This window comes from Notothenia rossii (assembly GCF_949606895.1).
Source record: "Notothenia rossii genome assembly, chromosome: 9".
Taxonomy (NCBI): Eukaryota; Metazoa; Chordata; class Actinopteri; order Perciformes; family Nototheniidae; genus Notothenia; species Notothenia rossii.
In genome coordinates this window covers 16,946,524-16,973,881 of record NC_136907.1, presented here as the reverse complement: position 1 = coordinate 16,973,881, position 27,358 = coordinate 16,946,524, and the positions used below count along the sequence as shown (strand labels likewise).

The 27,358-nt window shown below is 39.2% G+C and overlaps 2 protein-coding genes across 4 annotated transcripts; both read right to left on the bottom strand.

Annotated features, from left to right (window-relative positions):
- Positions 1-9,346: 9,346 nt before the first annotated feature.
- On the bottom strand, positions 9,347-15,796 carry cUnh5orf15 (chromosome Un C5orf15 homolog). Of its 3 annotated transcripts, none has more exons than XM_079648411.1 (4): positions 15,625-15,796; positions 12,813-12,944; positions 11,782-12,779; positions 9,347-11,029 (listed from the first exon to the last, which is right to left on the bottom strand). In XM_079648411.1, exons 1-4 carry the CDS (start codon positions 15,749-15,751, stop codon positions 10,895-10,897), a joined length of 1,392 nt encoding a protein of 463 aa, XP_079504537.1. In that variant the 5' UTR covers positions 15,752-15,796; the 3' UTR covers positions 9,347-10,894. The 3 variants fall into 3 exon arrangements, with proteins under 3 accessions (XP_079504537.1, XP_079504538.1, XP_079504536.1); XM_079648412.1 differs by having other exon boundaries at positions 11,782-12,776; XM_079648410.1 differs by having other exon boundaries at positions 11,782-12,944; positions 15,625-15,795.
- A 940-nt stretch (positions 15,797-16,736) lies between these two features.
- Positions 16,737-25,911, bottom strand: vdac1 (voltage-dependent anion channel 1). The gene is made up of 9 exons (XM_079648195.1): positions 25,791-25,911; positions 23,281-23,350; positions 21,928-21,977; positions 21,417-21,569; positions 21,153-21,205; positions 19,640-19,867; positions 18,710-18,860; positions 18,196-18,253; positions 16,737-17,788 (listed from the first exon to the last, which is right to left on the bottom strand). Exons 2-9 carry the CDS (start codon positions 23,345-23,347, stop codon positions 17,697-17,699), a joined length of 852 nt encoding a protein of 283 aa, XP_079504321.1. The 5' UTR covers positions 23,348-23,350; positions 25,791-25,911; the 3' UTR covers positions 16,737-17,696.
- Between the last annotated feature and the right edge of the window lie 1,447 nt (positions 25,912-27,358).

The following is a 27,358-nucleotide window of genomic DNA, read 5'->3' as shown; positions in this document are numbered from 1 at the left end:
TTCAGACTGTTTAATATTTTAAAAAATCATCATTTCTTATGTTACTATTTTAAAACCAGAGTTAATTAAGGATAATAACTTTAACTGGAACTTCAAACCCTAATTTAGTGAAATAATGAAAACCTTGATTGGAATTCAAACCTTTCATTTTCTCTCTCTCTCTCTGCATTTCATCATGCAGCAGAAACGCTCAGCCCTCCTCCTGCTCCCACATTGCAGTCGCCTCCATTAGGAAAATTAGAACACCTCTCCCCCCTCACTTTCCTCCCTTGCTGCATGCTGCCCTGACACCTCTCTAATAATTCCTCCTGCTATATGGCTGCCGTCAGGTGATGAAATGGTTTCCTTGACCAGAGCGGGGCCTGGCAGTTGTTTTATTGTTTGGGTTTTAGCAGAGCAATAAAGCATTGCTGGATAACCCCGGCTGACGGAGAGCGATATCTAATAGCCCTGTCGCTCTCAGTGCCAAATCACTTGCTGCATTTCAATTAAGGGCTTTTCAGTGGCGAAAAAGGCAATATCAGACATTGACTGTGTGCAAGTTGGTATAGATTCATGGGTGCAGGTTATTTTTTCCTGTGGTTACCCACTTCGACCTTAAACTCGCCTATACTGATAATGGTGCATTTTGACAGTAGAAGGGCATGACTTGAAAATACTTTTTTTGTTACTTTACCTCATTTCAATACACTACAACAGAAATAAATCATTTGCAAGAGTATAACTCAACCAGCACTAAAAACGGCATCACTAAATTAGGGCCCCAATTGCATGGATTTCAGGGTCATCTGTACCCCCTGATTTCGGGCTTGGTGAAATGTCACAGGTGGATCCTCATATTTACATAATTTACCTTGGACAACTCTAAAAAAAAAAAAGTACCATTCTCTTTAAAAACATTCATACTCATAATAAGGCCTTTTATAGGATATCACAACAAAGGAGAAATGTACTCTGTAAACACACAATGATTATATTATACTTCACCACCACTGGATAAAACACAAAACTGCACTTCACTTTTTATCTGTTTCACAATTTTAGCTATTTAATCTGTGTATTACAACCTGAAAGTGGCTGTAGAGCACTAGTTTTGTTTCCAAATGTTAAAAAATACTTACCTCAAGTTGGCACATTGAACATAAATAGTGATCTTGCTCACTCTCTCTCTCTCTCTCTCTTCCTCTTGCTCAGCATCACTTCCCTTTCTTTCTGGTTGCTCCAGCTCAGAGAAGCTTTATTCTCTCTACCTTCTGTTCTATTGTGAGACGACGGTGCCCTCATCAAAGTGAAGCAAAAGGGCGAGGAGAGGGTTCAGCATGCTGTACAAAGAACAGACACGTAAACAGTGTGTGTGTGTGTGTGTGTGTGTGTGTGTGTGTGTGTGTGTGTGTGTGTGTGTGTGTGTGTGTGTGTGTGTGTGTGTGTGTGTGTGTGTGTGTGTGTGTGTGTGTGTGTGTGTGTGTGTGTTAGATTGAGGAACACATTGTTGTTCTCCATGCATTTGCCTCATAGAAAGCATCATAGTAAGTGTTATGTATGCAGAGCTACTCTCAATAAATGTACAAAGTGCTTCCAAATACATACAAGGCAACCAATATCCCATAGCGAAAACAAAAAGTTCAGTTTGCTTGTTTGTGTCATCTATATGTCACTGAATAAGGTTAATACGGTTTGAGGTCTAAAAACAGTTCTCTTTATTCCAATAGGCTGTCACTTATTATGTGTCTAGCTTGTTTGTCGACTAACGAATTTCCCTGAAACTTGCATTTGTTTCACATTTAGTGGAAGGTGTGAAAAAACATTGAATGCAGTCTGAATGCCTGCAAACTTCAAAGCTGAATTGTGACTCACCTCTCAAAAACATTGAACTTTCTTTCAACCTGCAGTGAGTTTGAAAAACAACCACATTCAGTTCAACCAAGCCTTTTCTGTATGAACAGTGCATCAGGGTTTCTAAAGAAACAACATTGACTTCAAAGTTTGGAAGAAAAAAAAGAGTGTGTTTTGAGAATTTAAGTTTTTTAAATCCCTTTAAGGTTTTCTTAATTATACAGAATAACACAGTACATAGGGTTAATCGAATATAACCCTGAGTATTTGTATTACTTGTATTCCACCACGGCGTAGTTATTCAGAGTTGTATCTAAAATGCAGGTCTAAAAGTGTCAAGCTAATGGTAGCCAAGAATAAAAAACTCCATTCAAACTCACAAAACGAATGACAACATCTTGAGGATTAAGCTAATGTGCAAACTAAGAAATACAGCTGGAGAAAGTCCATTTAAATAGAAAAAGCTTCATCATTGTGGGACCGAACTGTAAACTTCAGTGCATTGCTACATTTCTCCGTGTACATTCAACAATAGTCAGTCAGTAGAACATTGTTTTTACAGAGGCAGAAATGCATTGTGTAAGTGTGCATACATGAGTGTTGTCATGCATGTTCCAAACATGCAAACAAAACAGCTGTTGTATAGAAAAATTGCTGCATTGCTACATACCGCTACCGATGGTCAAAAAGGATACCTTAAATACAGAGCACTGGCAAACCTGGCTACACACACAAGTGTTGATGAAGATGTTTCACCTGCGATTTACAGACAATTTATTTCAACTTTAAAGAAAGCTGTAGACAAGTTTCCTTAACAGAACAAATATATATCTACTTAAAAAAGTCATTGTCATCATTACAGTATTCTTCTTCAAGCACAAACCATTTTGAAGGCTGTAAAACTATCTTAATTTAGGATAAGTGGATAAGTTAGTACAGGGATCACGTTTGAAAAAATAACTTCTTTAAATTAAAAATAGAAGTTTACCCTGACACACATGGTTCTTTACAAAATACTTGCTAATTAAAAAGTGTCTGGACAGAGAAACTGGTGTAAGCTAATGTGCAGAACTTACAGAGAACTATAGAACTATAGTCTGCTAATGATCTAAGAACAACTTGTCAAATTTCCCAATGCACAACCTAAAAAAAAAAAGACTCAGCTACCGACTCATCCCGCTCTGTCAAAATACTGGGATCAGTGTTAAAAAAGCCCCCAGGCTGATATTTCTCATAGCCAGAGGATATAGAGAGAATGTTTCTTCTAAAGCCGTGAAATACTGTGGAGAGCAAGCCAAATACAGGAGGGCCAATTAATGCAAAGAAGACATACCTAAAAGTACATCCACATAAATACATCAACACCCATCGAACAGGCTGCCTATCAGAGGAGGGAAGAGTAAGATCAAAGCAGCAACGGCATAGAGACAAGGGGGTTTGGATTTAGACAGAGCTGAGAGAAACGACAAATGATGTGAAGGAGAGAGAGAAAGGAGGATACAGAATCGAGGAGAGCCGGAAAAAAACAGGCGAAAGATTGATAAACAAAAAAAGAGAAGAGAAAGACAGAGAGGGAAAATGAAATGCTCAGATCTAAACCGTCTGAGAGGAAGGCAGAAAAAGATTTAAAAGAGTTTTCGAAATTTGGTTTTGATGGATAGAGTAACTCCCTTGAGTAGAGAATATATACAGATAAAAAAAGACAAATGACAATGGCTGATAACATGTTCAGAGTACAGATAGAGGAAAAAGAAAAGAAAAAAGCAGCAGGAGATAGATAGTGACAAGAACTTTGAAGAGGACTTAAAAAGGGTGCATAATGAAGGATCTGATAGGGAGAATAACATCAACGCTTTAAACTGCAGGTGTGAGTCCGCTGCTGGAAGGGACAGGTACACTTCCAAGATCTGTTATGAAATTATTTAACACTGATTGTTCTTGCAACTCATCGTCTGATTTCATCATAATAATACAGAAAAGACCGGCTTTTTTGATCCACCACCCTGCTAGCAGTGTGTGAAATAAACATGGCCGGATTCAAACACTAGAAGGCCCTGAGGCAAAATAAACTCTAGGCACCTACTGAAAATGTGTTGGGATGTTAAAGGCATCCAAATTAGGTAAAAATACCTTTTTCTATTTGTTTCACTAATCACTAAAGTTTTACGTCTGCTGTTTAAGCTGGCTAACATCAGATAACTTTTATTGCCTAAAACCAGGTTCTGGAAACTAGAAAAATGAGAGCAAAATGTGCAAACCTGAAAACCAAAAGAAAAACTTCCACCCTTTTCTGTATCAAGTTGTGTCATGACTATCTTTGGGATTCTTACAACTAAATGTCGACGTCTCTAGCAGGAACTCAAAATGTTTATGTCACTGTAAGGAAAAGATATACTGAGAAAGACAGGTCTGTCAAATTGCCACTTGGGGCTGCCAACGCACAACCTTTCCATTTGCAGCAACAAGTCATAAATAGAGGGGACTCTTGAAGGACAGACGCATAAAGACAAAAGGAAACATGGTGAATTCACAGATATTATATAAACTATACATACATATTGAAGCATTTTCTCTTCCCTCTCATAGTACTGTGCTATATGTGCAGCACACTACATGTTCTTATTAAATACCTCCATCTAATCTAAACAGCTCGGTCCATCTTTTGTGGTCGCCTCAGGTCATTTCTGTGCCTCTCCCATCTCCAAGCCATAAATATGATGTCCCCTGTATCTTTCTACTGAGCCGAGAGTGAAAAGAAAGAGGCTACACTCTTAATGCCAACCAAGCAGAAGATAAAGAACGAGGGCGGTTAAGCTTAGTCAACACACAAAACTCTGAGAGATAAAACAGGATGGAGAAAACATAAAGCCTGGACTGTGGACATTATGTGCAGTTCCTGGGAGACTGGGCCATGAAACACACACACACACACACACACACACACACACACACACACACACACACACACACACACACACACACACACACACACACACACACACACACACACACACACACACACACACACACACACACACACACACACACACACACACACACACACACACACACACACACACACACACACACACAGGAAATTAAACATAAAGAAAGCTGGGAAAGTAACCCAGGCCCTCCTCTGGTTCACAAAGGTAAAGAACGACAAAGTCACTTGTTTGTATTTTCCATGAAGTGCAGCCTGAAATGCTTCCATATGTATGAAAGCTTGAAAGAATCCCAGTTCATCCAAGAAAGAAAATCCTAAAGCCTCTGTTGTTTTGCCTTTACAAAAAGGTCTGTGGCCTAAAATCCCATTGTTAACCTCATGCTGTGTTTGCACTCACTGTGCCACCAAAAAAAAGAAATACTCTGCTCTGGATTTACTACTTTTCATCCTGCCATTTATAAGGTATGGAGACATCCCAAGAGGGTATATAGTGAAAAGCCTTTAGCTGAAAATGGCTTTACATCCCATGTGTGCACATTCAAACACTGGATCTAAACCCAAAGACGAGTTCATTGCACAAAATTGATCAAAACAGCTGGAGGTGGAGGGAAATGTGGATGATATTTTCTATGCAACAGATTATTAAGAAAATATTATAGATTTATATCAACAGATAATCATATTGTTTTACTTTTAATAGTGATGCATCCACAATATGTAATTTCACCCTTTTTCTTCACACAACATAAAACCAGAACTAAGTAAACAAAACAATCAGATAAAGTAGAGAAAAATCCATTGTTAAACTCACATGTTTTCTCTTCTTGTTCTGCCTTCAGTGTTTGGAGGGAAACAAGGAAGTGACAGGGCTGAGGGGCGGGGCTTTATCAACTTTGGAGGGGAGTGTTCTGTACATGATTGACAGTCTAGGTGGTGATGCCCCGAAAAAACCTAATTGGTCAAAAGTTTCTTCCTATCCTATCCCTATGTCATTTATCAACTGCACATAATGCGAAAATGTGCCGGAACTCTCTACTATGATTTTTGCACTCGATATATTGAACAAACCTTCCATTCAACAGCCATCCTATTTTAATTAAATAGCCAGAATCTTTTCAACGCTCAACAAGGTTATCATTTAAATGATTATTAAGTGAATCGACATTCTTCATCATAATGATGAGAAAGTTATGTTCTTACTGCACAGGCAAAATAATCCTATGGCTATTTAGAATGAACATATTCTATTTTATTTTTTTCTGAAAGGCCTTAAATGAAAGTTATCTGGTTGATGTTAAAAATACTCATTTACTTTGCTTCCTTAAAAAAGAATTTCCCAGAGTCCCCATGAACGCAATTATTATACTTCTTCCTTTTGCACCATAAAAAAGTTATTTTGTAAGAGCACCATATGTGAGAACAATTACAATGAACCTTTTTATTGGTTTCCAGTTGCTGGTTTGACTTTGTATGTCCATTACTTTGAATGCTACCTTTTTAGTACCCAAGAGTATCTTAAAAACCAGACACGTACACAGTATCTGCTGAGGGTTGAAGTCCAACATTACCAATACCTTTAATGGAGCCGGACTTGTCAGTGTGAGTCCTCCAGTTGATCTCTCCCACTGATGAGGAAGCTAATACGCCAGGCCACATGACCCGATCACTACCTCGTGTGCTTTGATCAACTATTTTATCTGCCTTACCCTCAGGTTTATTGAAATTCAATATATTGTAAAAAGCATACCTGCTGGAATTGGGTTTTTGAAAAAGCGAGTAGACCTAATCCAGCAGATGCTGAAAATACAGAAATGATTACAGAGACGGCAGGAAGGGCAATATCCATCAGGATTGCCCTTGATTGATAGTTTTACACAAGCGATCCGATTGTTCAAAAATGTATTCCAGCTGTGGGAATTATTGCCATAAATCTGGCGGTTTCAAGGTTGTTTGATTGCAATGCCAGCGTTTGCCTGGTTTCCATGGGAAGATGTTATTGATCTGTCTTTTGCTGGAGAAAAAACATTCAGACAATAAAGCTGTAACTATAGTTATAAATTGTGAGCATTGATGTCGTAACGAAGCAAGATATCTTTACTATATGTCCAATCAAAGGCTGAGGTGTAGCACCCAGTCATTTAGGATGATTTTCGGGATTAATCTTTATTTAACTATCTCCTCCACATTAGACAAGAACATAATAATAATTGAAACACAAAACGAAAATGTGTTGTTTTCTGTCTTTTTATTTTTAAAGGCCATCAACTACGACACAATTAAGAATTCTGAATTTCTGTCATATGGATGAAGGGTGCATGGGTGCATTTTGGTTTATTTTAGACCATTTTCGAGCTTTTCTAATTTCATTAAAGCCTATTTCCGCACATTTTGAGAGAGATTATACATTAAGATGCCCTAAACCTCTAAAGAATGTTGATCCCTTGAGAAATGTTTTATGAAAGTTAAAGAAAACCTTTTTTAAATGCTACCAAAAAACTATTGTCAAGACTTTCACCCTTCACTGATCAAAAGTAGACGTGAGATTTTCCAGCTGGTAGATTTCATTTGCTGCTGTCTCTCAGATAGATTCGCCTGGCATATCTTTGTACAAATGTGAACACAGCGTGATTATCTTATCTGCTGATGACACGCACCAAGCAGACATAACCTCTTGCTCTTCAATCTGAAACAGGGTAGATAACTGGAGTTAGTGAGTTGAAAGAAAGCATGTTTTGACACAGAAAAGGTCAAATCTTTCACCCACATTCATATTAAACCTACAGAAAATAGAGATGCCATTTCAAAATCATGTGCACAACCGATTTCAGTTCATGTCTTCACACCAAGATAATAAAATAAATAAGTGTTCAGTGCAGTTTTTACACAACATCAACATTTTTCAAGCTGCAAAAGAATGAAGGATTTGTTTTGTTTTTTAAGTGAATAATACACTTTTTATTACATTTTCTGCCAAATATTATTGCAAAAGCAGGCTCTGTAGGAATCATATATTGTATCCTTTTGAAATATTCCTTTGCTTTATTCGCTTTTAAATAATTTAATTCCAAAATAAGATTATCACGCCTTTGAAAAATATTTCTTTGACAGAATGACTTCTGGGAGATAACATTGTTTGTGGAAAATACTTTTAAGAACTTAAAGACTTATTTTAACAAAAGTTAATGATAATAAAGTAAGTTTGAACTTGTTGAATTCTGTCACGCTGCGGTTTATAGTACGGCCTGTCAAAGCGGACAATAGGCTAGTCAAACATGTCAAACTGGCTCTGTCTCTCTCTCTCTCTCTCTCTCTCTCTCTCTCTCTCTCTCTCTCTCTCTCTCTCTCTCTCTCTCTCTCTCTCTCTCTCTCTCTGCTTCCATCCGTCTCGTCACTCCGTTTACAAACTTTAAAGGCAGAGATTCCGAAATAAACTTTTTTGCTCTTTTGCTGTCCTTAAAATCCATCCCAGTAGTGTTGTGTGACATTAAAGATTCACACACTGGCTCATTTGTTCTCCCTTTGGTGTTACTGAGGGATTCTGGGTTATCTTGGCACATATGGCTACCATCACACACCTTTAAAAAAAAAGCATAAAAGTGTTGAGGGTTTTTCAGCTCAAATCCCCTTTATTATGCTGATGTGTGGATGTCACACACAGAGAGGGAATAGAGCGGAAAACCAAATCCAAAATGACATTCTTATTTGCTCAGGTAAAAATGTCGATGTAGAGTTAGATACACACACATACACACTCGCTTTGTAGTCTCTTACACAGCGCGAGGTAACACACCACCATCTTTTACTGGGTTGAAAGACACAGTAGAAAATGTGACCATGAAATACAGTACAGGTTTTTCAGATCAGATATTTGTGTGTGTGTACTGCCTCCTTGTGGTAAAGTTACTTATTACCCTGATACAGCTCTAAGCCTTTTCACAGAGGACATTTTGATAACGAAAGAACAAGAAATAATGAAATTAATGATTCCTTTTAGTTGCTTTGTTTCCTGGTATTCTGCATGCTGGGTCACTTCCACTCTCACAGGAACACCGGAATACAACCATTAGTATAGTGTGTTTTCCCACTAGTAAAATCAGGGGAAAAGCTGTAATTCTTATCGTGTTTATATATTAGGGCTTTAGTACCTGCTTTCTATTTACTTTATTTTTTAAAGATATAAATTAAATGCTATGTAGATTTTATAACCTCATGCAGATCAAATACACTTTATGCTAATGTATATGTTCCTATTTTATAATCTGAACACCCTCTCAGCTTTAAGCCTATGAATACATACTGTATATCATAGCTTTCAACCATACATTCGGATCTTGGACTGTTATTGTCAGAGTAAAAAAAAAGAGTACACAACTTCTGAGCTTATTACGATTATATGAGATCAAAGTGATTCTCTAGTTAGTGATGTGTTGACTTAATAGGACATGCACTGAACAAAGAGCAAGATAACAGAATGCTCTATGATTGAAATACTCTTTTAATCTGTGTTTTAGATTAATCACATGAGGTCGATCATGAAATCAACAATCACAAGTTAAAGACAGAGAGGACTCTACACAATTTGTGCTTTATTGACAAAAAAAGAGATTTTACATTTCTACTGTTGATTGCAAGAGCAGTGTTGATGCATCCCCTTTACGCAGGAAACCCCTCCCCCCTCCTCCTGTTTGAGCTCATGACTGAACGGCAAAGTGCAAATCACATTACAATTATAACCATTCTGAACCTTTAAATACAAACTGACCTCTGAAAAGTGGCAAAAGTGACAAGAGCTTTAAAACAACAATGTGGATGCATGTGGCAGTTATGGCAATGAATTAAAGGCATGAGACGGCAACAGTCAGAAAAACATGTGGCTGTGAAGAATAAGAAATAAAGTTACGGTCTTTTTTTTTTTTTTTAATCATGTGAACATCAAGCCACGCAGATCTGGCGAACAGAAATAGCAGCGAGCGCAGCAAACGGTACTCTGACAGGAAGTAACTGAAAAGGAAAAGTTCTGTGTGAGCATGAGGAAACACGGCCGTTATATTTTGCCACGATGAAGACCATGAATGATTTATAGAGACTTCACCGAAGTCATAAAACAAAGGGGGCCAGCCCGAGGGTTTATGCATAGCGAAATCTGGGCAGTAGAAGAGATACCGTAGACAAGTCAAATATAAATTGATGAACAAGGAAAAACTTGAGATGAGAACATTCTAGCCATTTTAACAATATTCCCCATCCGTCTTCATTAAATGGCTTAAGCAGATGGACAGTCCCCCCCCCCCGTGAAGAGTCATCCTCCCTAATGTGCAGCGTAATGTCCCAAAATGTACTAGAGATGTTACGTCCCATATATAATGTAAAATCAAAATGAAAAGGCTATTATGGATTTTTTTGCAAAGGTGCAACAGGAAATAGCTGATGGTTAAACAGTTGAAAATAAGTGTGTACTATATTTTAAATCTCAGTGAATGTATGATTTCTTTATAAAATAATAATCAAACTCCTTCTACATGATACACAATTTGTTTTCATTGTTCCTTAATAGTTTACAGTAACGTTCTTACAGTAAGATGTTGGAAGGACTGTGTTTTATGCATTTCTCCTAGATTGATATTGTGGCTAACTGCTAATAGAGAAATCACTAATTAATCTTTGAGGTAAATAATCAACTGTTAATGAATGCAGCTTTATATTATGACCTACGTTTCTCTTATTAGTGAGTATTAAACATATTAAGACAGTATGCAAGAAGGAAAACAAAAACAGGTGTAGAGGGGCTGAAAAACTCCCAAAAAAGACAACTAAAACACCTAAAAACCCAAAATAGCAAATCCCGAAAAGCCATAATTAAGAAGAGAATTACAAATAATAATGCATCAAATAATAATAAAAGATAAACAGTGAAAATATCTCTATGCTGACAACAGAAAAGTCCCAAACAAACATAATCTATCCCAACGACACAGTGCTCTCCAGTTGGCCTGTAAAGCAACAGAAAGCATCGCTCAATCTCCATGACAACGGGATCTCATCATCGCGGCCGGACAGGCAGGAAGGCCAACTGGCTCTGTGCTGCTCTCAACAAACTGTTCTCATGAACCTGGATCAGAACACGTAGTCCCGGGTCATCTTGAGGGACGGCATGGCCTCGTTGACGTTCTGGTCCAGGCGGTGATACTCCACCGTGTTGCGGGAACACAGACCGTCCTTCCAGCGCCGGCTCTGAGCCAGGAGGTAGATCTGACAACGGGAGAAAGGGAGAACGAATGAACAAGGAAATCAAGTTAATCTGGTCGACGTAGGGCGGATCAACTGAAGGGTTGTCTTGGTTAAAAGGCGAGCAGGACGGACGAAAGACTGCATAATGAGGATCTTTAATTCAGCTGTTGAACTCTAAGTACAAGAGGCCAGCAAAATATAGAATATCGAACTTGTCTCAGCTGAAGATATCTGGTTGTTTTTGTTACATTGAAAAGCATTTATTTTATTATGTGAGGTGGTGCAGTTGCTCAAACAATGTGTTATCATGAAAGGAAAATAAGAAATGATTGTCAGGCGTTACAATTTTAAATAAATAAACTCCAAACAAAGCACTTTGATGTTTTTTTTAAATCAAACTACTGTTTTTTTTTTTCAATTAATAAAGTGTTTAGACTATAATATGCCCAAATATAAGTTGTGAAAAGTGTCTAGTGCACAGAGCCAACTCCCAACACTCTCACGCTTCAAGACTGCTTCAAAGTATTCAAAAACAATTACGTTTGAAAAATTAAAAAAAACAGCTAAACCTTAGATTTGACAAGCTGCTATCAAATGAGTTGATGATGAATGTGCCAATTGATATCTATAGTTAACGTGTATGGTACAATATCACCTTTGGAACTTACAGAGGATAAAGTAATATCAGCTCTGTTCAAACAATACGCATGTCAGCATCACTTCTGGCCTCTACACCTAGAGGAGTCGCCGGCTGTTGTCATGTCAACACTCACCTTCCTCTTGTTGTGATAAGTGATGTAGACGATGGCCACCAGGAAAGCCAGGATGACCAGATGAAAGAAGAAGTGGGAGTCCTCGTCCTCGGTGTTGTAGCTGTCTGCTCCCTTGTAGCGCGTCACCTCCATGTCCTCGGGCTGCAGCCTGCTCGCCGGCTCCCCTTTGGCCATATTCATGCTGTTGTTTTCATAAACGTCGTTGTAGGTGGCGTCATCGTCCTCGTCTTCCTCCTCGGGGTAATTATCCAGATCGATGTGGCGTGCGGGTCCTCCGTCAGTGGTCGGCTGCAGGTCTAGATCAGGTTCCTGCTCTGTGGACGGGTTCACAGCGATGGAGGATTTGTAGTCGTAAAACTGAGCTTCCTTTTCCGTAACAGGATTGGATGATTCAGGGGTTATGACACGGGCAGTGGTGGGTACTTCGGGAATAGCAGTTGTGGTAGTTTCAGCAAAAGCAGGTTTGTCTGTTGACTGGTCTTTGTTGTTTGCAACTTCATCTTTTACTGGGTCGACAGGTTCTGGCATCAGAGGATTGTCAGAGGTTTCAATAATGCTGACTGAATCTGGCGTGGTTTCCTCATGGTCCTTCCCCGTGACTATTGGTCTAATGGCTGTTGTGGAGCTGTTTTTAGGGGCCGGGGCTGCTGCTGCTGCTGCTGCTGCTGCTGCTGCTGCTGCTGCTGCTGCTGCTGTGGAGCTGTTTTTAGGGGCTGCTGCTGCTGCTGCTGCTGTGGAGCTGTCTTTAGGGGCCGTTGCTGCTGCTGCTGCTGCTGCTGCTGCTGCTGCTGCTGCTGCTGCTGCTTCTGCTGCTGCTGCTGTGGAGCTGTCTTTAGGGGCCGTTGCTGCTGCTGCTGTGGAGCTGTCTTTAGGGGCCGTTGCTGCTGCTGCTGCTGTGGAGCTGTCTTTAGGGGCCGTTGCTGCTGCTGCTGCTGTGGAGCTGTCTTTAGGGGCCGTTGCTGCTGCTGCTGCTGCTGCTGCTGCTGCTGCTGCTGCTGCTGCTGCTGCTGCTGCTGCTGCTGCTGCTGCTGTGGAGTCATTGCCAGCGGGTGTTGAAGGCTTCTTTGATTCTGTGGCAGCCACTACACTCGGTTGAGATGGCGGAGGCACAGTGTCTTTCTTGTCCACAGTGATAATACTTGGAGACGCATTTTGTGTTGATGCTAGAAACAAAGGAATAACAATGCAAGAAAAAAAGGTCAGTTACATTCTCCTTAAAAGCAATAGAACATTAACTAGAACAGACTGAGAACCGTTACAGCTCTAGTTTGCATAGTCGAATAAATATTTATTTTGAATGAAGGACGGGTTCTCTATAAAGTTCAATTAATTATTAAGCCAATGAGTCCAAAATGAATACGAGTTCTCAGTTCTAACCCATTTGAAGAAATACAACTTAATCTAAAGTTGCTGACAACCACACTCTCAATCAATCAATCAATAACAGTAAGGTCTTTCATAGAGTTCTAAAAATAGAATTAATGCAAATACAGACATGACTAATGCCATAAAACTGCACCGTGTGCCAACACCACCGGCAGCTATGGCTGTGAAAAGGAGCTTGTTCTGATACTCAGTGACCCTTGTGCTGCCTCAGAAAATCAGGAGTAGTTGGAGTACCTGTTTAACTAGTTTATTAAGACTGCAGTGTAACAGCAGACACGACATTTCTGTTTCATAATAAAAACATTATGTACTTTCATTTTCAAGAATCTATCAACTACCGTTTCTACTAGGTGTGAGCTGAACTCAGAGACATGCATCGTGCCAGCTTTCCCCAAATCAATGACGCTGTTTTACCAACAAGTGTCAACATTATTTAATCCTGTGGGAATAGGAGGTGTTGCCTAGGAAGGGACGGGAGGAAAACACTGGAGGACTTGAAGCACTGGGTAAGACGTTCCCAGGAGAAGAAAGGGACTATTCATACACATGGGCAATAGCCAGCATAAATAATCACTGAACAGGAGATCTTTGTGAAGGTAAAAGTTATAGGCCGTGCTGCATGAAACAGCATGTAGGAGAGGCAGCCTTGAGCCGCTTGAGTCACACTCGACAAAATGCCTTCATATTTAAGTTAAATGTCCTTAAATACAAATTCTTATTGACAAGTAATGGGTTATTTTCCTCCAGTCTTGCTTAAAGCTGCACTCTTGGAACATGGATGTTGCTCAAAATGAATACAGCCGTTAACTTTAGTCTATAGATGTTGCTTGTATTTCAACTAAAACAGTATTTAGCAGCTTGTGGCTGTTCAAGTAATGGTCATCCTTCCTCTGTCAAACAACATTGCTGTCAGATAAAGAAGGGATGCCAGGTTTCATGGGAAATAGTTCTATTAGTAATGTCAGATCACAAGACTTGCTGAACAAATCTATTACCAATCAATGCATGACTTGCCTATCACATACTTAAGGTGTATGTGGATAAACACATCCATAGCACTTCATTTGAAAAGAATAGAGAACACAGGGCAGCAATTCAGCACCACTGATTTTATCTCAACAAATGTAAGCCAGTAGTAGCCCTGGTCAAAGTTCATGAATGCATGACAGGGCCTGAGACATTTAACAGCCTTTACTATGGTCCCAGTTCCTTGATGGCAGACTTCAAAGGGGTTGTTTAATAAGCTGTGGTGGTAATGGAGTGACAGGGGTTACTTAACAGCGCAGATATATGAAAAGGACATCTGGACCCACTAACAAATCACAAGTGCTTAAGAGTTGTCCCTGCAGGCCACCACAAATATAACCTTTACCTACAATATGGGGTGGAAGAAGTGCTCAGATATTGTGCTTAAGTAAAAGTAGAAGTACCAAAGTGTAGGAATGATCTGTTACAAGTAAAAGTCCTAATGTTACTCAAGTATCAGCCTCGAAATAAACTTTAAGTAGCAAAAGTAAAAGTAGTCGTAATGCAGATTGGCCCATTTCAGAATAATATATTTGATATGTTTTGATTATAATTATTGAACATTAAAGAGTTATCAAAGATGTTAACGGTGCAGCTAGTTTTAATGACTTTGTATACTGCAGGGTAGCTTGTGGATTTACTCCAGGTGTAACTAAAGTCTGATGTATGTGTTAATTATATTTAACAGCATGTATACAAATGTGCAAAGTAACTAAATAAATATATTATATAAATGCAGTGGAGTAAAAGTACACTATTTACCCTTGAATTGTAGTGGAGTAGAAGTACTGAGTAGTAAACAATTGAAGTACTCAGGTAAAGTACAAATAGCTATAATACAATGTGTTCTTAAGTACAGTACTTGAGTACATCTAATTAGTTGCTTTGAGCACAGAGTAGGAATTGTTGCTTGTGATGTTGTCGAGCTGGAAGTTTGGTTATTTAATCATGACTTCCTGTTTCTGGTTATGACTTGTTTGTTATGGCCGTAACGTTTCTGCAGGATTCATGAACTTAGTAAAACATTATTATGTCCAAATAAGAAAGCTTAAAGCACATTTCACATCGTCTTAAACGAATAAACAAATATCAACCTTTTAAAATTGACGTCAGAACGTTACAACGTATTTTCAATCAAAGGAGTCACATTTAAAACCGTAAACAACTTATTATTATCGGAGTACTTATTGAACAGAACTGTAATCCTTTAACAAGGACTCGAATTGTAAAAAAAATACTGTTTTAAGACTTTTCCGGGACATACAGAAAGCCTGTCATCGTCCCTCTCACTTGACACCATAGTTGCTAGCATGACGCACTAGCAAACTAGCTACAGTAACGTTGACAGTGGCTAGCTAACTAGCAGCACTGTTGGTCGGCTTTAAAACACAGCATTCATCTTATCAAGAACTTCAAACAAGTGTAACATACCTATCGCCGTGTTGTTGTTGTTTACCGGAACTGACAGGCAGCCACTGACTAACAGCTGAAGGAAAATAACCAGAGAAAGAGCACAAATATTTCCCCTGCTTCGCCCCATCGCTCTGCACGTCGCCATGTTGATGTGTGAGTAACTGGAGGAGGGGTTAGCATGGCCACATGATGCGGGATGTTAGACAGGGAGAGAGTGATTTTGTTCTGTTTTCTTGATGTTTATAATCAGCTGTCATGGCCTCAGTGTTTATCCTTGATCATGTCAAGAAATTATAAAGTAATTCAATTAAATTAAATCGTGGAGTCTTCATATCAGCTAATGCCGATTCACCAGCAGGTGTAAAGTAACCAGGTAGATCTAATCATGTACTGTAGCGAAGTAGCCTACAGTTTTGAGATACTTGTAGGCTACTTAACTTGAGTACTTACATGTGTTGCTACGTTGGACTTCTCCCGCACTACAATTCAGATGCAAATCATGTACTTAAACTCCACTACAATTATTATTTATTCAGATTTGGAATAATGAAGTGAAATATGAAATATAATCAACACTAAATAAAACTTTAGTTACACCTGGAGTAACATTCCCAAGCTATCCTGCAGCACACACATAAGTTAAAATTAGCTGCATCTTTACAACATTGATTAGGCTACACTTTATTGCATCAATAATTATAATCAAAAGATAAGATATTATTCGGAAATGGGCCAATCTGCGTAATGAGTACTTTTACTTTAGGAACTGTAGGTACATTGAAGCGGATACGTTTGTACTTCTGATTGCGGGAATTTTGCTTGTAAAATTATTCCTACACTTTGGTATTTCTACTTTTACTATAATATCTAAGTATTTGTTCCTCCTCTGACGCCCTACAAAGATTAGACGTTATCAATCAATAACAATAATTTGTGACAGTTGCCACTGTAGAAAGAATTCAAACTAATCCTTGTGATCCCAGTTCATACAAACAGTAATCTTCAGTTTCAAAACACTTTTTATATTTGCCAGTTAATTTTTCCAAAAGCATAGGAATAAACCTGGTATCGGAATGAGTCATCACATCATGTTGGTCATAACTTGACAGAATGCAAAATAACAAACACAATCCAGTTCAAGATGTTCTTTATTTATTTCAGGGAATGACAATACAGTCAATTTCTCTAAGCATGATTCCCATAACCAGTTGTGGAAGACTACAACTTCCTGCACTGTATTTATTACTTTCTTCCTCCCTCAGAGAAGTGTAACTGGTTTCCCTCCTTTCCCTAACCAGGAAGAATTGACAGGTCTTTGCTTTCTTAAGACTTCACAGGTGGAATAAACTATGCAAGACTGTCAATAAAATAATATTCTCTTTACTATATGTAACAAAAGACATGTTTCACACCAAATGCACAGACACAAAAAACAAGTGAGATGAAAACACAGAATGTCCATATTGGGGTGTAGTGTCTCTTAGAGCTAATCACAGCTGCTTACATCAAGGACAACTAACCCATCCCATTTTATATTATATCAACAAAGACATCAGAGCTCTCCAGTGCAGAAGTGTGGAAGCTTAACAGTTATTTCACCACAACAACATTTGAGCGAGGAGTGTTAATGGTGCTATGCAACGACACCATCAGGTGGGGTAGCTACTCAACTGCCCTTTCCATTAGATCTGCATTGGAAATCAGAGACACACAACTTAAAGCATTGTGAAAGAATGTAGTGAAAGACATAAAGTGAAATCCTCATGACTGATCTCGACACTACTTTCCCCTTGGAAACAACACAATTCATGATAAAAGTGTCTGTTAAATGGTTGTAGTTTTGTTCTGAAATTAGCTCTTTATTTCAAAATATACTGTTCCCTTTAAGTGGTCCTTTGAAAGTGATAGATCGTTATAGGAACAATTTGACCTTTATGTTTTTTTTGTTGGCTCCAGCTGTAACATGCCTAGGGGACACATGGGTTTTTGTGAAGGCTAGGTAATCAATACAGGATTTGGAAATATTTATTTATTTGGTGGGGAACGCGTGTGTGTGCTGGGAGGACTTCAAGGTCGCCTGCTTCATCCTCCTATGCCTGGAACTCGAGACCGAGACCAAGCTTGTGTCCACCGGCGTTGATGTTCTTGCCGTCAAGGAGAGCAGAGAGTGTCAGCTTGATGCCTGCAGAAAGAAAAACACACAAGGATAAACCACCTATTGCTACGTATTCCTCCACTGTAATGTTGTTACCATTATGAAAGTCTAGTTCGGTTTGATTTAATATTGTGCAAAACTCTTCCAACTGATGTGTTAGAATAAAAAAATATTATTTAAGTATTTTTAAGTTTGCTAATCAAGAAATGCCACAAAGTATCTGCTAGGAAGTCCTAAGCTGATCATTGTGTAGTTTGTGTATGTCTAAAATGCAGCTACACATGGAATAATCCACACAGAAATCTTTAATGCACAGATTTGGATTTTAATCTATTTTTTAAATTACGTGGTATCTTTTGCTACACAGTGTTCTCATGATTGAGTAAATGATGAAACATGAACTTAAACCTAAATAATACACAATTTGCACTCACCTGGCTTCAGAGTCTGGGTGTAGCCCAGGCCCACGAGGCTGGAGTTGTTCACCTTAGCCTGTGCGGGAAACAGATTATTACTAACAGATCAATGCTGGCTAAATCCGGCAAGCAGTTTAGAAAAATATGTATTGTAAATAATAAGTGATACCTTCAAAAGTGTGCTGCTTCACCATTATGCTAACACAAGGTGTTTTAATATATACACAAACAAGCATTCACACTAATTGGCTTGGTTGCATACGGGATTACATTTGCAGTCCATCCTTCCAAATTGGTCAGCTAGGAAGAGCCTGAGCAAATAATTGGACCCTTATTTGAGGGGGAAAAATTATGACTATTAAGGGTTTATATTGTAGGGACTCAGAATGTCTTAAATCGAGGCAAATTCCTTGTGAAGGACGAGTAAAATAAAACAGCCATTTCTAATGGGATTAGGATTAAGTGACATTGTTATCCTACAGCAGACGATTAGCACTAGCACAACTTCTACTCCAGGTTACACTGGACTCACAGAGAAGGATGCATCAGAGTCGATCTGATACTTGGCAGCGATGCCAAAGCGGGTGTTGCTGTTTCCGGCGGTCCAGGCCAGGTTGACGGCTGTCTCCAGCTGGTCATTCACCTTCTGGTAGATGGAACCACCAAACTCAGTTCCATCATTTCTGTGGAAGAATAGCAGATTAAAATAAATATATAAATATAAATGTTGCAGCAAAACAAATCATGTTTCCCCAACAATGATGTTCTTCTCTTTAAAAAGGGATGAATTATGGGTTTGTTTGTTTTTCTTTCTCTGAAAGTAGAATTCCTTGCTTGGTTGTTCCATGTTTGTTAAAGAGCTCATGAGGTGGGCTCGACGTCTCTGATGTAAATCCTACATTGTACTCTACCTGACCCCACATAATCACTTCAGCTGTAGACTGAACAGGCTTGGACACAGCAGGAAACAAAACAGTGTGCCCTGTATCTGTCACGATCAGACACAACCTCGCTCTGCCTCTTCACTGAGGCCCTTTCTGCCTGCCAGCCTCTGCTTCACATGTAATATAGTAAATCCCATCACCTGGGTATAAAAATAGTCAGTTACCCGGCACATAGCCAGCAACAAGTTAGCGAGCCCGGCGAGAACTAGTTAACAAAAGCTATGCATGTCTGGCAGAGTACAAATTCTCTAACAATATCAACAAAACAAGTGTTTATATAAATGTTAACTACATTGCTGTTAGATTGATCCGTTAACATAGGTGCTAGCTGCAAGCAAGAGGGCCAACAGTGTTTGAAAAAGTGGTTTTAGTAAGGCAAATTGAAATGAGCATGAACTACACCAAATGATATAAGATGATAATAAAGTATGGTATATCCACATTGGTTTGCCAGTACATTAAAAAAGTATTCTGTATGGAATCAAACTAAGGACGATCTGCTGCCTCTATTTTCTTACACATTCGTGTGCAGCTGGAACTCGTCCGTCTTGAATCCGACAGCGAAGTTGCTCTGGGTGATCTTGTTCCTGCCGGCCTCAAAGGTCATCTGGTATCCGGCCAGCCATCCTTCATACCCCACCACCGCTGCACCGTGGATCGCTGTCCCGTTGATGTCGTAATTGACGTCGCAGCCGAGGTTGACGTGGTCGCACTTGTAGCCCGTCGTGACCTTGCCACTCTTCTTGCTGGCAGGAGAGAGAAATGGTGGTTAAATCATAGTCAGTCATTCATTTAGATTATTTTGACTTTTTTTTACTATAGGATTCATAGTTCAACATATATATTTGTAATATATGATACATTTTATTTAATATTTCCCTATAATTTCATTTTTATTTTCATTGTTTTTGTTTGTCGTGTATTATCTTTTTGTTATTTATATTTATTTTATAGGTACAGGGTTATTTGCATCTCATTTTATTAATAGGTACGCTTTGTTAAGATGCAATGTTTTAATACTTCTTACATCATTCAAATTATATATTTCTAAGACTACAGAAGTTTAAAAATGCACACACAGCCTGTTCACATTGGCAAAGAGCAAAATAATTACCAAAAGAAAGGTAAAATTAGGCAATTTGACAATCAGACAAAAACTGCTACCTCAACTTGCTGTAATAAAAAAAAACGGCTCATACGGCTAAATGTTTTTTATGCGATTTGTTATTTGTTTTCTATGAATTGTAGCTCCAATAGTGCATGAATACATATTCTATAACACATAGTTTTGAGCAAGCTCTCTGATTGGTCAATAGGCGTGTTTGATTCCACGATCAAACAACGATCAAATAGAACGTCCCTAATCACAAAGTATCCAGTGGCCTACACACGCCACTAGCCTACCGAAACTACTTCCATAAGCCTACATCGTGTGGTTTCCATAGCGACGTTTAGCGACACACAGCCGTTACACTGTTATACATTGTCTCTCGTTGGAAATCGGTAGCTACAAAATGTCCGATTTTAAAGTTAATTTTGATTTGTTGGGGGGCCTCAGTATTGATGAATGGTTGGACATGGACACAGACCACAAAACCAACGAAAGATTTGCGGCTGTTTCAACTGACGAGTTGAGTGCGTTGGAAAAAAGTCGCAACGAAAAGAGTACATTGGCGTCAACTACCTGGGCTGTCAAATGTCTCAAAGCGTTCTTAAAAACCCAGGAGAAAATGGTGGATTTCGGAACAGTGTCCAAACCGCTACCATGGGAACTACTTTCTGACGGAGATTAACTCAAGCAGAAAGCGTAGGTTTGGGAGCAAATTAGCCCACATTATAAAATTATTTTACGATATTGTTGATTACAATGATAGTTTGTGTAATAGAATCGCAATCATACACTTGAGGCCGTTCTTGAACGTCATTCAAGAACGGCCTCAAGTGTATGATTGCTTAATTCAACATTGTTCCACTGAACTCCTGTGTTCTCAGTGAAATTTATTTCCATGGTTCGGATGTAGTGTTTCTTACCCAGTGTTTGGAGAGAAGGAAGAATCAAAGGTCAGCTTCAAACCCTTGGCCAACTGAGGAGATGAGCAAAAAGGTTCAGTTTAGTCAAAAATCATCTTTGGAATAAACTGCTCATGAGATGAAACTACAATCCATTATACAACAAGGCTTAAGGCACCCACAACTTGTGAGACAGACCCTATATAGTGATCATGAAAAGAATTCAGTGAATTTAACTCCCAATATCAAATCAAAAACACATTTAAGATAAACCTGGTCACCCACCTGGTCTTCGATGGTGATCTCGGTCCCCAGGGTGTTGTCGGTGTTCCACTTCTCTGTGAAGGTCAGACCGTGCTCCGCCCACTTGTACTTGGTCTCCAGGGATCCAGCCACCTTGCTGGTCTCAGTGTTGGCAGAGCCTGTGCTGGTAAACTCCTGCAGAGGATAGTGTTGGAGTCAGAGTCATACACACAGGTTCGCTAGCCACGATACATTAAAATAAAGTGTAATAAATTGATGACTGACTTCTTTCAACATCGCGGAACAAACACTTGATCCCAAATCCTTGGGTGCATTTACAAGATCAAGAAATCAATTTGACTTGTAAACTAAGACATACATTATGTTTGATTGTGATAACACAGTATCTTTGAAATCATCAGTCAGGTAGCCAATGCCAAAATGTGTTTGCAATATTTAAGAAATCAGCTGATGGGCGACTTAATTATTGGCCCGGAGAGTCTAAAGCAAGCTGCAGTGTGAAGTGGCCGCTCTGATCATCTGTACGACTTACCAGTCCATTCTCAGACTTTGTTTTCAAGTCCAACTTGATGACCCCAAAGCCTGAAACAGACAACATTAGATAACACATTATTATTTAATGATGACAATACAGATTTAACATCCAATAATAGAGGAGCAGGTTCATTAAAAAAACATTTTTGCAAAAACATCCCCCCCCCCCCCCCCCCCCCCATCTTGTACTGTATATTTTGCAGCTTTCTATTTATACTTAATATTAATATTTGGATGTAAAACCAAAAGATGATTCCTTGCATGTGAAAACCTACTTAGTAATAAACTGAATTCTGAAAGTGATTCTATTTATACACATCATAAGAAACCCTTTTGATATTTAAAACACATATTACATCAACTTATTGATTAGTTTCTGTGAGAACAGCCTCCAGAGTGCATTTAGAGTTATGTGTATGCAACTCATTGATTGGATGTGGCTCTGTTGGAACATTAGTAATGTCAGTTATGAACAACAGCTAGAAGGCTGGTTGAACAGACCCTGGCTCTGCCTAAAGCCCCACGCCTGCCCGTAGCCAGCATTACAGCCATCAATAGATCCACCGTGCACACTTCACATGACCCAGAACATCTCCACGTTCATGTACTTTCTGGCCTGGCTGGTACCATTCATTTCTCATCCCGGCCATCACTGTCCATCCTGCAGTTTCTACCCTATGAAATGTTCATCAGCCTCACAACTGCTCTAAGTTTGTTTTTTTCTGTGAAGGAGATGGCAGTAAGTCACCCTGCATGGTACATAAGAATGAGTCTGGGAATGCCAAAGCTATTAAGTTGACATCATTTAGTAACCATTGGAGTACAGCTTTAATTTGTGTAAACACAAAACAAACCCCACATCCACTCACTCAACGTGAGGCTCTGCATACTCTGCAAACATAGTGACAGAATACACAGTAGAGAGCCTGGTTTGAATCCAAATGCATTGCTGTTAACATTATGCAGCAACTGGATATGTACAATGATTAAGGAAGGAGGAAGTGTTGCATCAAATCTTGCAAAAAAAATCTCTGTGGTTACTTTACACTACAAGAGAGAAGGAGAGAGTATTGAGTAAAGAGAAATACATTATTTATACGAATGGCAGAGGATAAAAAGATGATGGTTAAGAGAATGATGAAGCACTAAAACTAGAAAAAGATTCTAACACAGCAACCCTTTTCACTGAAGTGAAAAACTTAAAAGAAGAAGCTACCATGTGATAAAAAACCATCTTGACTTAGAGATAAAAATAGCACTTGATTGAGTGTCAAACTATGTTTTCTTTATATATGATACTGCCGTAAATGTTGCTGCAATAAGTGAGTATGGTTGGCTGCTTAGTGCTCACCGTATCCCTTGGTGAAAACGTCCCTGGCAGACTTTCCAAGGTCAACGTAGGTGGGAGGTACAGCCATTATCTGCAGGGACAAACAAGATGGTCAAAGGTGTGACTTAACACAAGAAAACGTTCTCTCTAAAGAAACGTCATCCCTGTGTGTCTTTCTTCCCTCTGTGTTACAGCTTTAGCATAGAGAGAAGACATCGAAACAGATCACAAGTAAAGTGCTGCTGAAAGAGGAAGGCAGGTGCAGCTGGAGGTCACTGATGGATATGAAAGGTTCAAATCTCATAAGGTTATTGGCTTACAGGAGCTACACACACACACACACACACAACAGAGGAGCTCAGCAATTCAAACACACATTATTTCTAAATTGCATTCCTTTGAGTACAGAGGCGAGTTTGTTTGCAGGAGTCACATTTTGCCACCTTAGCTAATATCCATTTTTTTTTTTACATTTGTCAGTGGTTTTTTGTTCCCCTCCCCTGTGCACATTCTTTTTTCCACTAAGCTAATGGTCCCGTACAGCATGTTTGAACTTCTTTGTCCTTCCTCTTCTTGGATATCCAGTTGTGCAAAACATGTGTATTTCATCATTATGTTTAGTGGATAGATGTAGGCTCCATTTTTCCATATCACCAACAGTTATCAAGGCGAAGTTGTTACGCAGGCCTATTGATAACAAACATGTGCAAATTGATTGCAAATAAATAAGTCATTTAAAAAGTTTACCAGGTGAAAAGTACTTTAATAACTGTTTCTGAATGTAAACATGATAAAAAAACAATTTGAGGAATCTTTTAGTTTTTTTATTTGCACCCAATAAAATGAAAAAGTCTTAAACGAACACACAATGTTTTTGTTAAATGCACACCAAAGTTTAACCCAGTGCAAAGGGAGTCCCGCCCTTTCTCAAAAACCCCACCCTTGTCCTCAAATTGTTATATGACTCATATTGAAGGTATTGCATCCCATTGCATGTGTGGGAGACCATTTAGAGCGTGATGAGGATTGACACGACATTTGACATTCTTTGAGTAAGTTATGAAAGATTAGAAAGAAAACTTGCACTCTCAAATTTGAACTGTCATCATGTTCTATTGGTTATTTTTTACAAGTAAATGTTACGAAAATAAATAACAATTTATCAAATGAGCTCTTGGATAGATGATTATCAGTATAATTATGGAACAAAACGGAAATTGTACTTAAATTAAGTTAGGTTTGACACTTTGAAGATGTGACTTTACAAGATATTTAGTCAACACTGATCTAATAATTAGAGGAAACCATAAAGTGCACCTGTGTATTTAGAATATACAAGCATCAGAAGTGACTACTCTCCAATATATCGATATGGTAACATTCAACTACGCTATAGCCCAATATAATATAATCCTGCAGCCCTACCCCAGATGCTTCTTCGACCCCACATATCAAACTCCTAAATAACAGAGGCATTAGCTATGACATAACAAATGTCAGTCCGTCCACATGCATGTCCAACTGTAGCCTCCCTAAATCATTCAAGATGTCCCCCCCCCTGGACAGCCCTCTGAACCAGTCCCCCAGTAACTGTGCTAATACAGAAGCACTTGGTCTGGAAGTGGACTAATGTCAGGAATCTGCAGTGCCTGTTAGCACGTACACAGATGGCATGTCCACTATTCACGCTGTGTCAACACACCAAGACCCCCCCCCCCCCCTGCGCCTAGTAGTTTTATGGCTTCCACACATGGCTACAGGAAGAAACCTAGAGGCCGTAGAGGACAACGCTGTATATGTGATACTCATTGAGGTGCCATGGGGTAAACCCCAATGACTTAATTTATGAATAAATCTACAACTTCATATAGCAATTTCACAGATAAGGATATATGAATCCCATGGCATGATGAGGACCACTCCTGAAATGATTAAGTACACTTGACCTAGCCACTCAGTTAAAGGATGCAGCACTGCCCTTCAGCACAACTTTAGTTAGTTGAGGTGTAATTCAGTGAATTTCAGCTGAGATACAAACCTACAGTTGATTTTTTTTTAAAGTGTAGTGTCTGTCTAGAGAGAAACAACACTACACTCACACAAAGTGATTTTGCAGGCAGCATCTCACTGTCCTCATCTGCTAACAGATTAGCATTAGCTAGCTATCAAGGTGGCCAGCGGGCAAGTGTCTCCAGTGAGTAACTTCATGGCATGTTGACCAGAAGTGAGCCTGTATCGTGTCAAGAAACCGTAAGATAGCGTTTCTTCTTTTAATATAGCTGCCTGAATAACTGCTGACAACTGGCTCCTGTTCTGTCAAATGACCGCACCGCAACACATTAGCCAGCAAGCTAGCTTTGGGTGCAAACAGCAGCAGGCCTAGCATCTCTGCTGTACGCCGACTACACCCAGCTCACAAAATGGATAAGACAGAAAGCTCCAGGGGGTCAGAGTCCGCCGGCTGATACCAGCTACAGAGCAGTACATTAAACTGCATTTGTGTTGCAATTCAATATTAAAACACAACGTACCTCTGTGTGTTCCTGTCCTGGTCGAGAAGGGGCTTGTCAGCTGCACAAAGGGAGGAGAGAGGTGGTGCGGCGTCACTTACGCTACAAGTCACGCAAGCAGCCGAGGACTTTCGTCATCCTCAAAGATAAAACATGCAACTAAACAGCAAGATGGTTCACACCAGATTTCAAGCATCTGCTCAGCTCAGCGGTGTCGGCGCGGAACAGGTACAAATGTGTCCAAGTCACACTCCTACAGTCTATGGTCACACTACACAAGCTTTATAATGTGCTACCTTCTCCTTGTGTGAGACTGAATTAGTGTAAATGTGTCTGTTTATTTTGTAGTATTTCTATTTCATTGCAGCTGAGTTCATAGGCTACCTCCTATCCCTAAGACCAAGTTTTACTCTGTACTTTTGACAGCTTTAGTTATGAGTCCCAGTTATTTTTTCATATTAATGTTTGGTTTTAGAAAATATGAGCTGCAAATAAATACGATTAATTGCTATGAGTGCCCAATCATATAATTGCATTTTCCACCAACTGACCAGCTACAACTTTACAATATTGCTAACATGCAACATTATGCACACAACATTATTAGCCTACCCAGTCAATAGGCCTAATTAATTAAACGGGTAACTCTAATAAATAAGTACTGTTACATTTAATGACTTCATTATATTATTTTATAGGCTAATTATTTCCTTCTCTTAAATAATTACAATTTTGAATGCAGTTATCATTTTTCTCCACTTCATCCTCATAAGTCATTAGAACTGAAACCGGAAATGGCCAAACCGAACTATCTTGCCTTGCGTCTGGGATCGGCTGATCACCTTGACGCATGCGCAGTTTAGGACTACTCCTGGAAGCACGAAACTCCTCCCGCAGCATCCCTGATAAAAAGCCCCTTTAAAAGCTGACTTCAGATTGGCTTTCTGTACCTTCACCGGACAGCTCATTACACAGTGCAGTTTTTACAAACTGACCCGGGACATATTAGGAGATAAACCAGCAGCAGCAGCAGCAGCAGCAGCAGCAGCAGCAGCTGTAATGTTACATAACATCTGTACAGAATCAGATCAAGAGGACAGGATGAGGAATTATATATGACCTCTGCTGGTACATGATCAAAGTCATTCACAACCTGCATACTGATCTCTGTATTGGCCCATATGTATGTGTTTATAAACTGTTATCTGATTTATGAGATGGAAGAAGGCCATTCCACGCAAACACAGTTTTGATGCATTTTACTTCAGTCTTTCAATTGTCTGCCTTATTTCAGGGGATGTACTTTTTTATATTCTACATTTACTTGACCCCAAAAATGTAGCCTAGAAAAGTATCATTGGTATAATAATAATCTGAATAAAAACATCTTGCATGATTTATTAAAATAACTGACGTAAGATATCTATTAAACCAGATCACAATGTTTCCATAATTGCATTTTTTATTTTAACAAAGATTGAAAGAAACAGATTTTAAAGGCAGGTGAGTCAAGTAGATCTGCGGGTTAAGCATCTTTGTCTTGCCTTTCCTTCCTGGCTGTGAATGCAGAGCTGGGTTCATGAAATGTT

Excerpts from the sequence above, each read along its gene's own strand:
- cUnh5orf15 (XM_079648410.1), bottom strand. The coding sequence starts at position 15,751 with ATGGCGACGTGCAGAGCGATGGGGCGAAGCAGGGGAAATATTTGTGCT. Across the intron at positions 12,945-15,624 it reads CAACAACAACACGGCGATAG|CATCAACACAAAATGCGTCT; the intron begins GTATGTTACACT and ends CTTTGTTTCTAG. Across the intron at positions 11,030-11,781 it reads CTTATCACAACAAGAGGAAG|ATCTACCTCCTGGCTCAGAG; the intron begins GTGAGTGTTGAC and ends TCCCGTTGTCAG.
- vdac1 (XM_079648195.1), bottom strand. The coding sequence starts at position 23,347 with ATGGCTGTACCTCCCACCTACGTTGACCTTGGAAAGTCTGCCAGGGAC. Across the intron at positions 18,254-18,709 it reads ACTCTGATGCATCCTTCTCT|GCTAAGGTGAACAACTCCAG; the intron begins GTGAGTCCAGTG and ends TTTCCCGCACAG. Across the intron at positions 17,789-18,195 it reads CACCCAGACTCTGAAGCCAG|GCATCAAGCTGACACTCTCT; the intron begins GTGAGTGCAAAT and ends TTCTTTCTGCAG.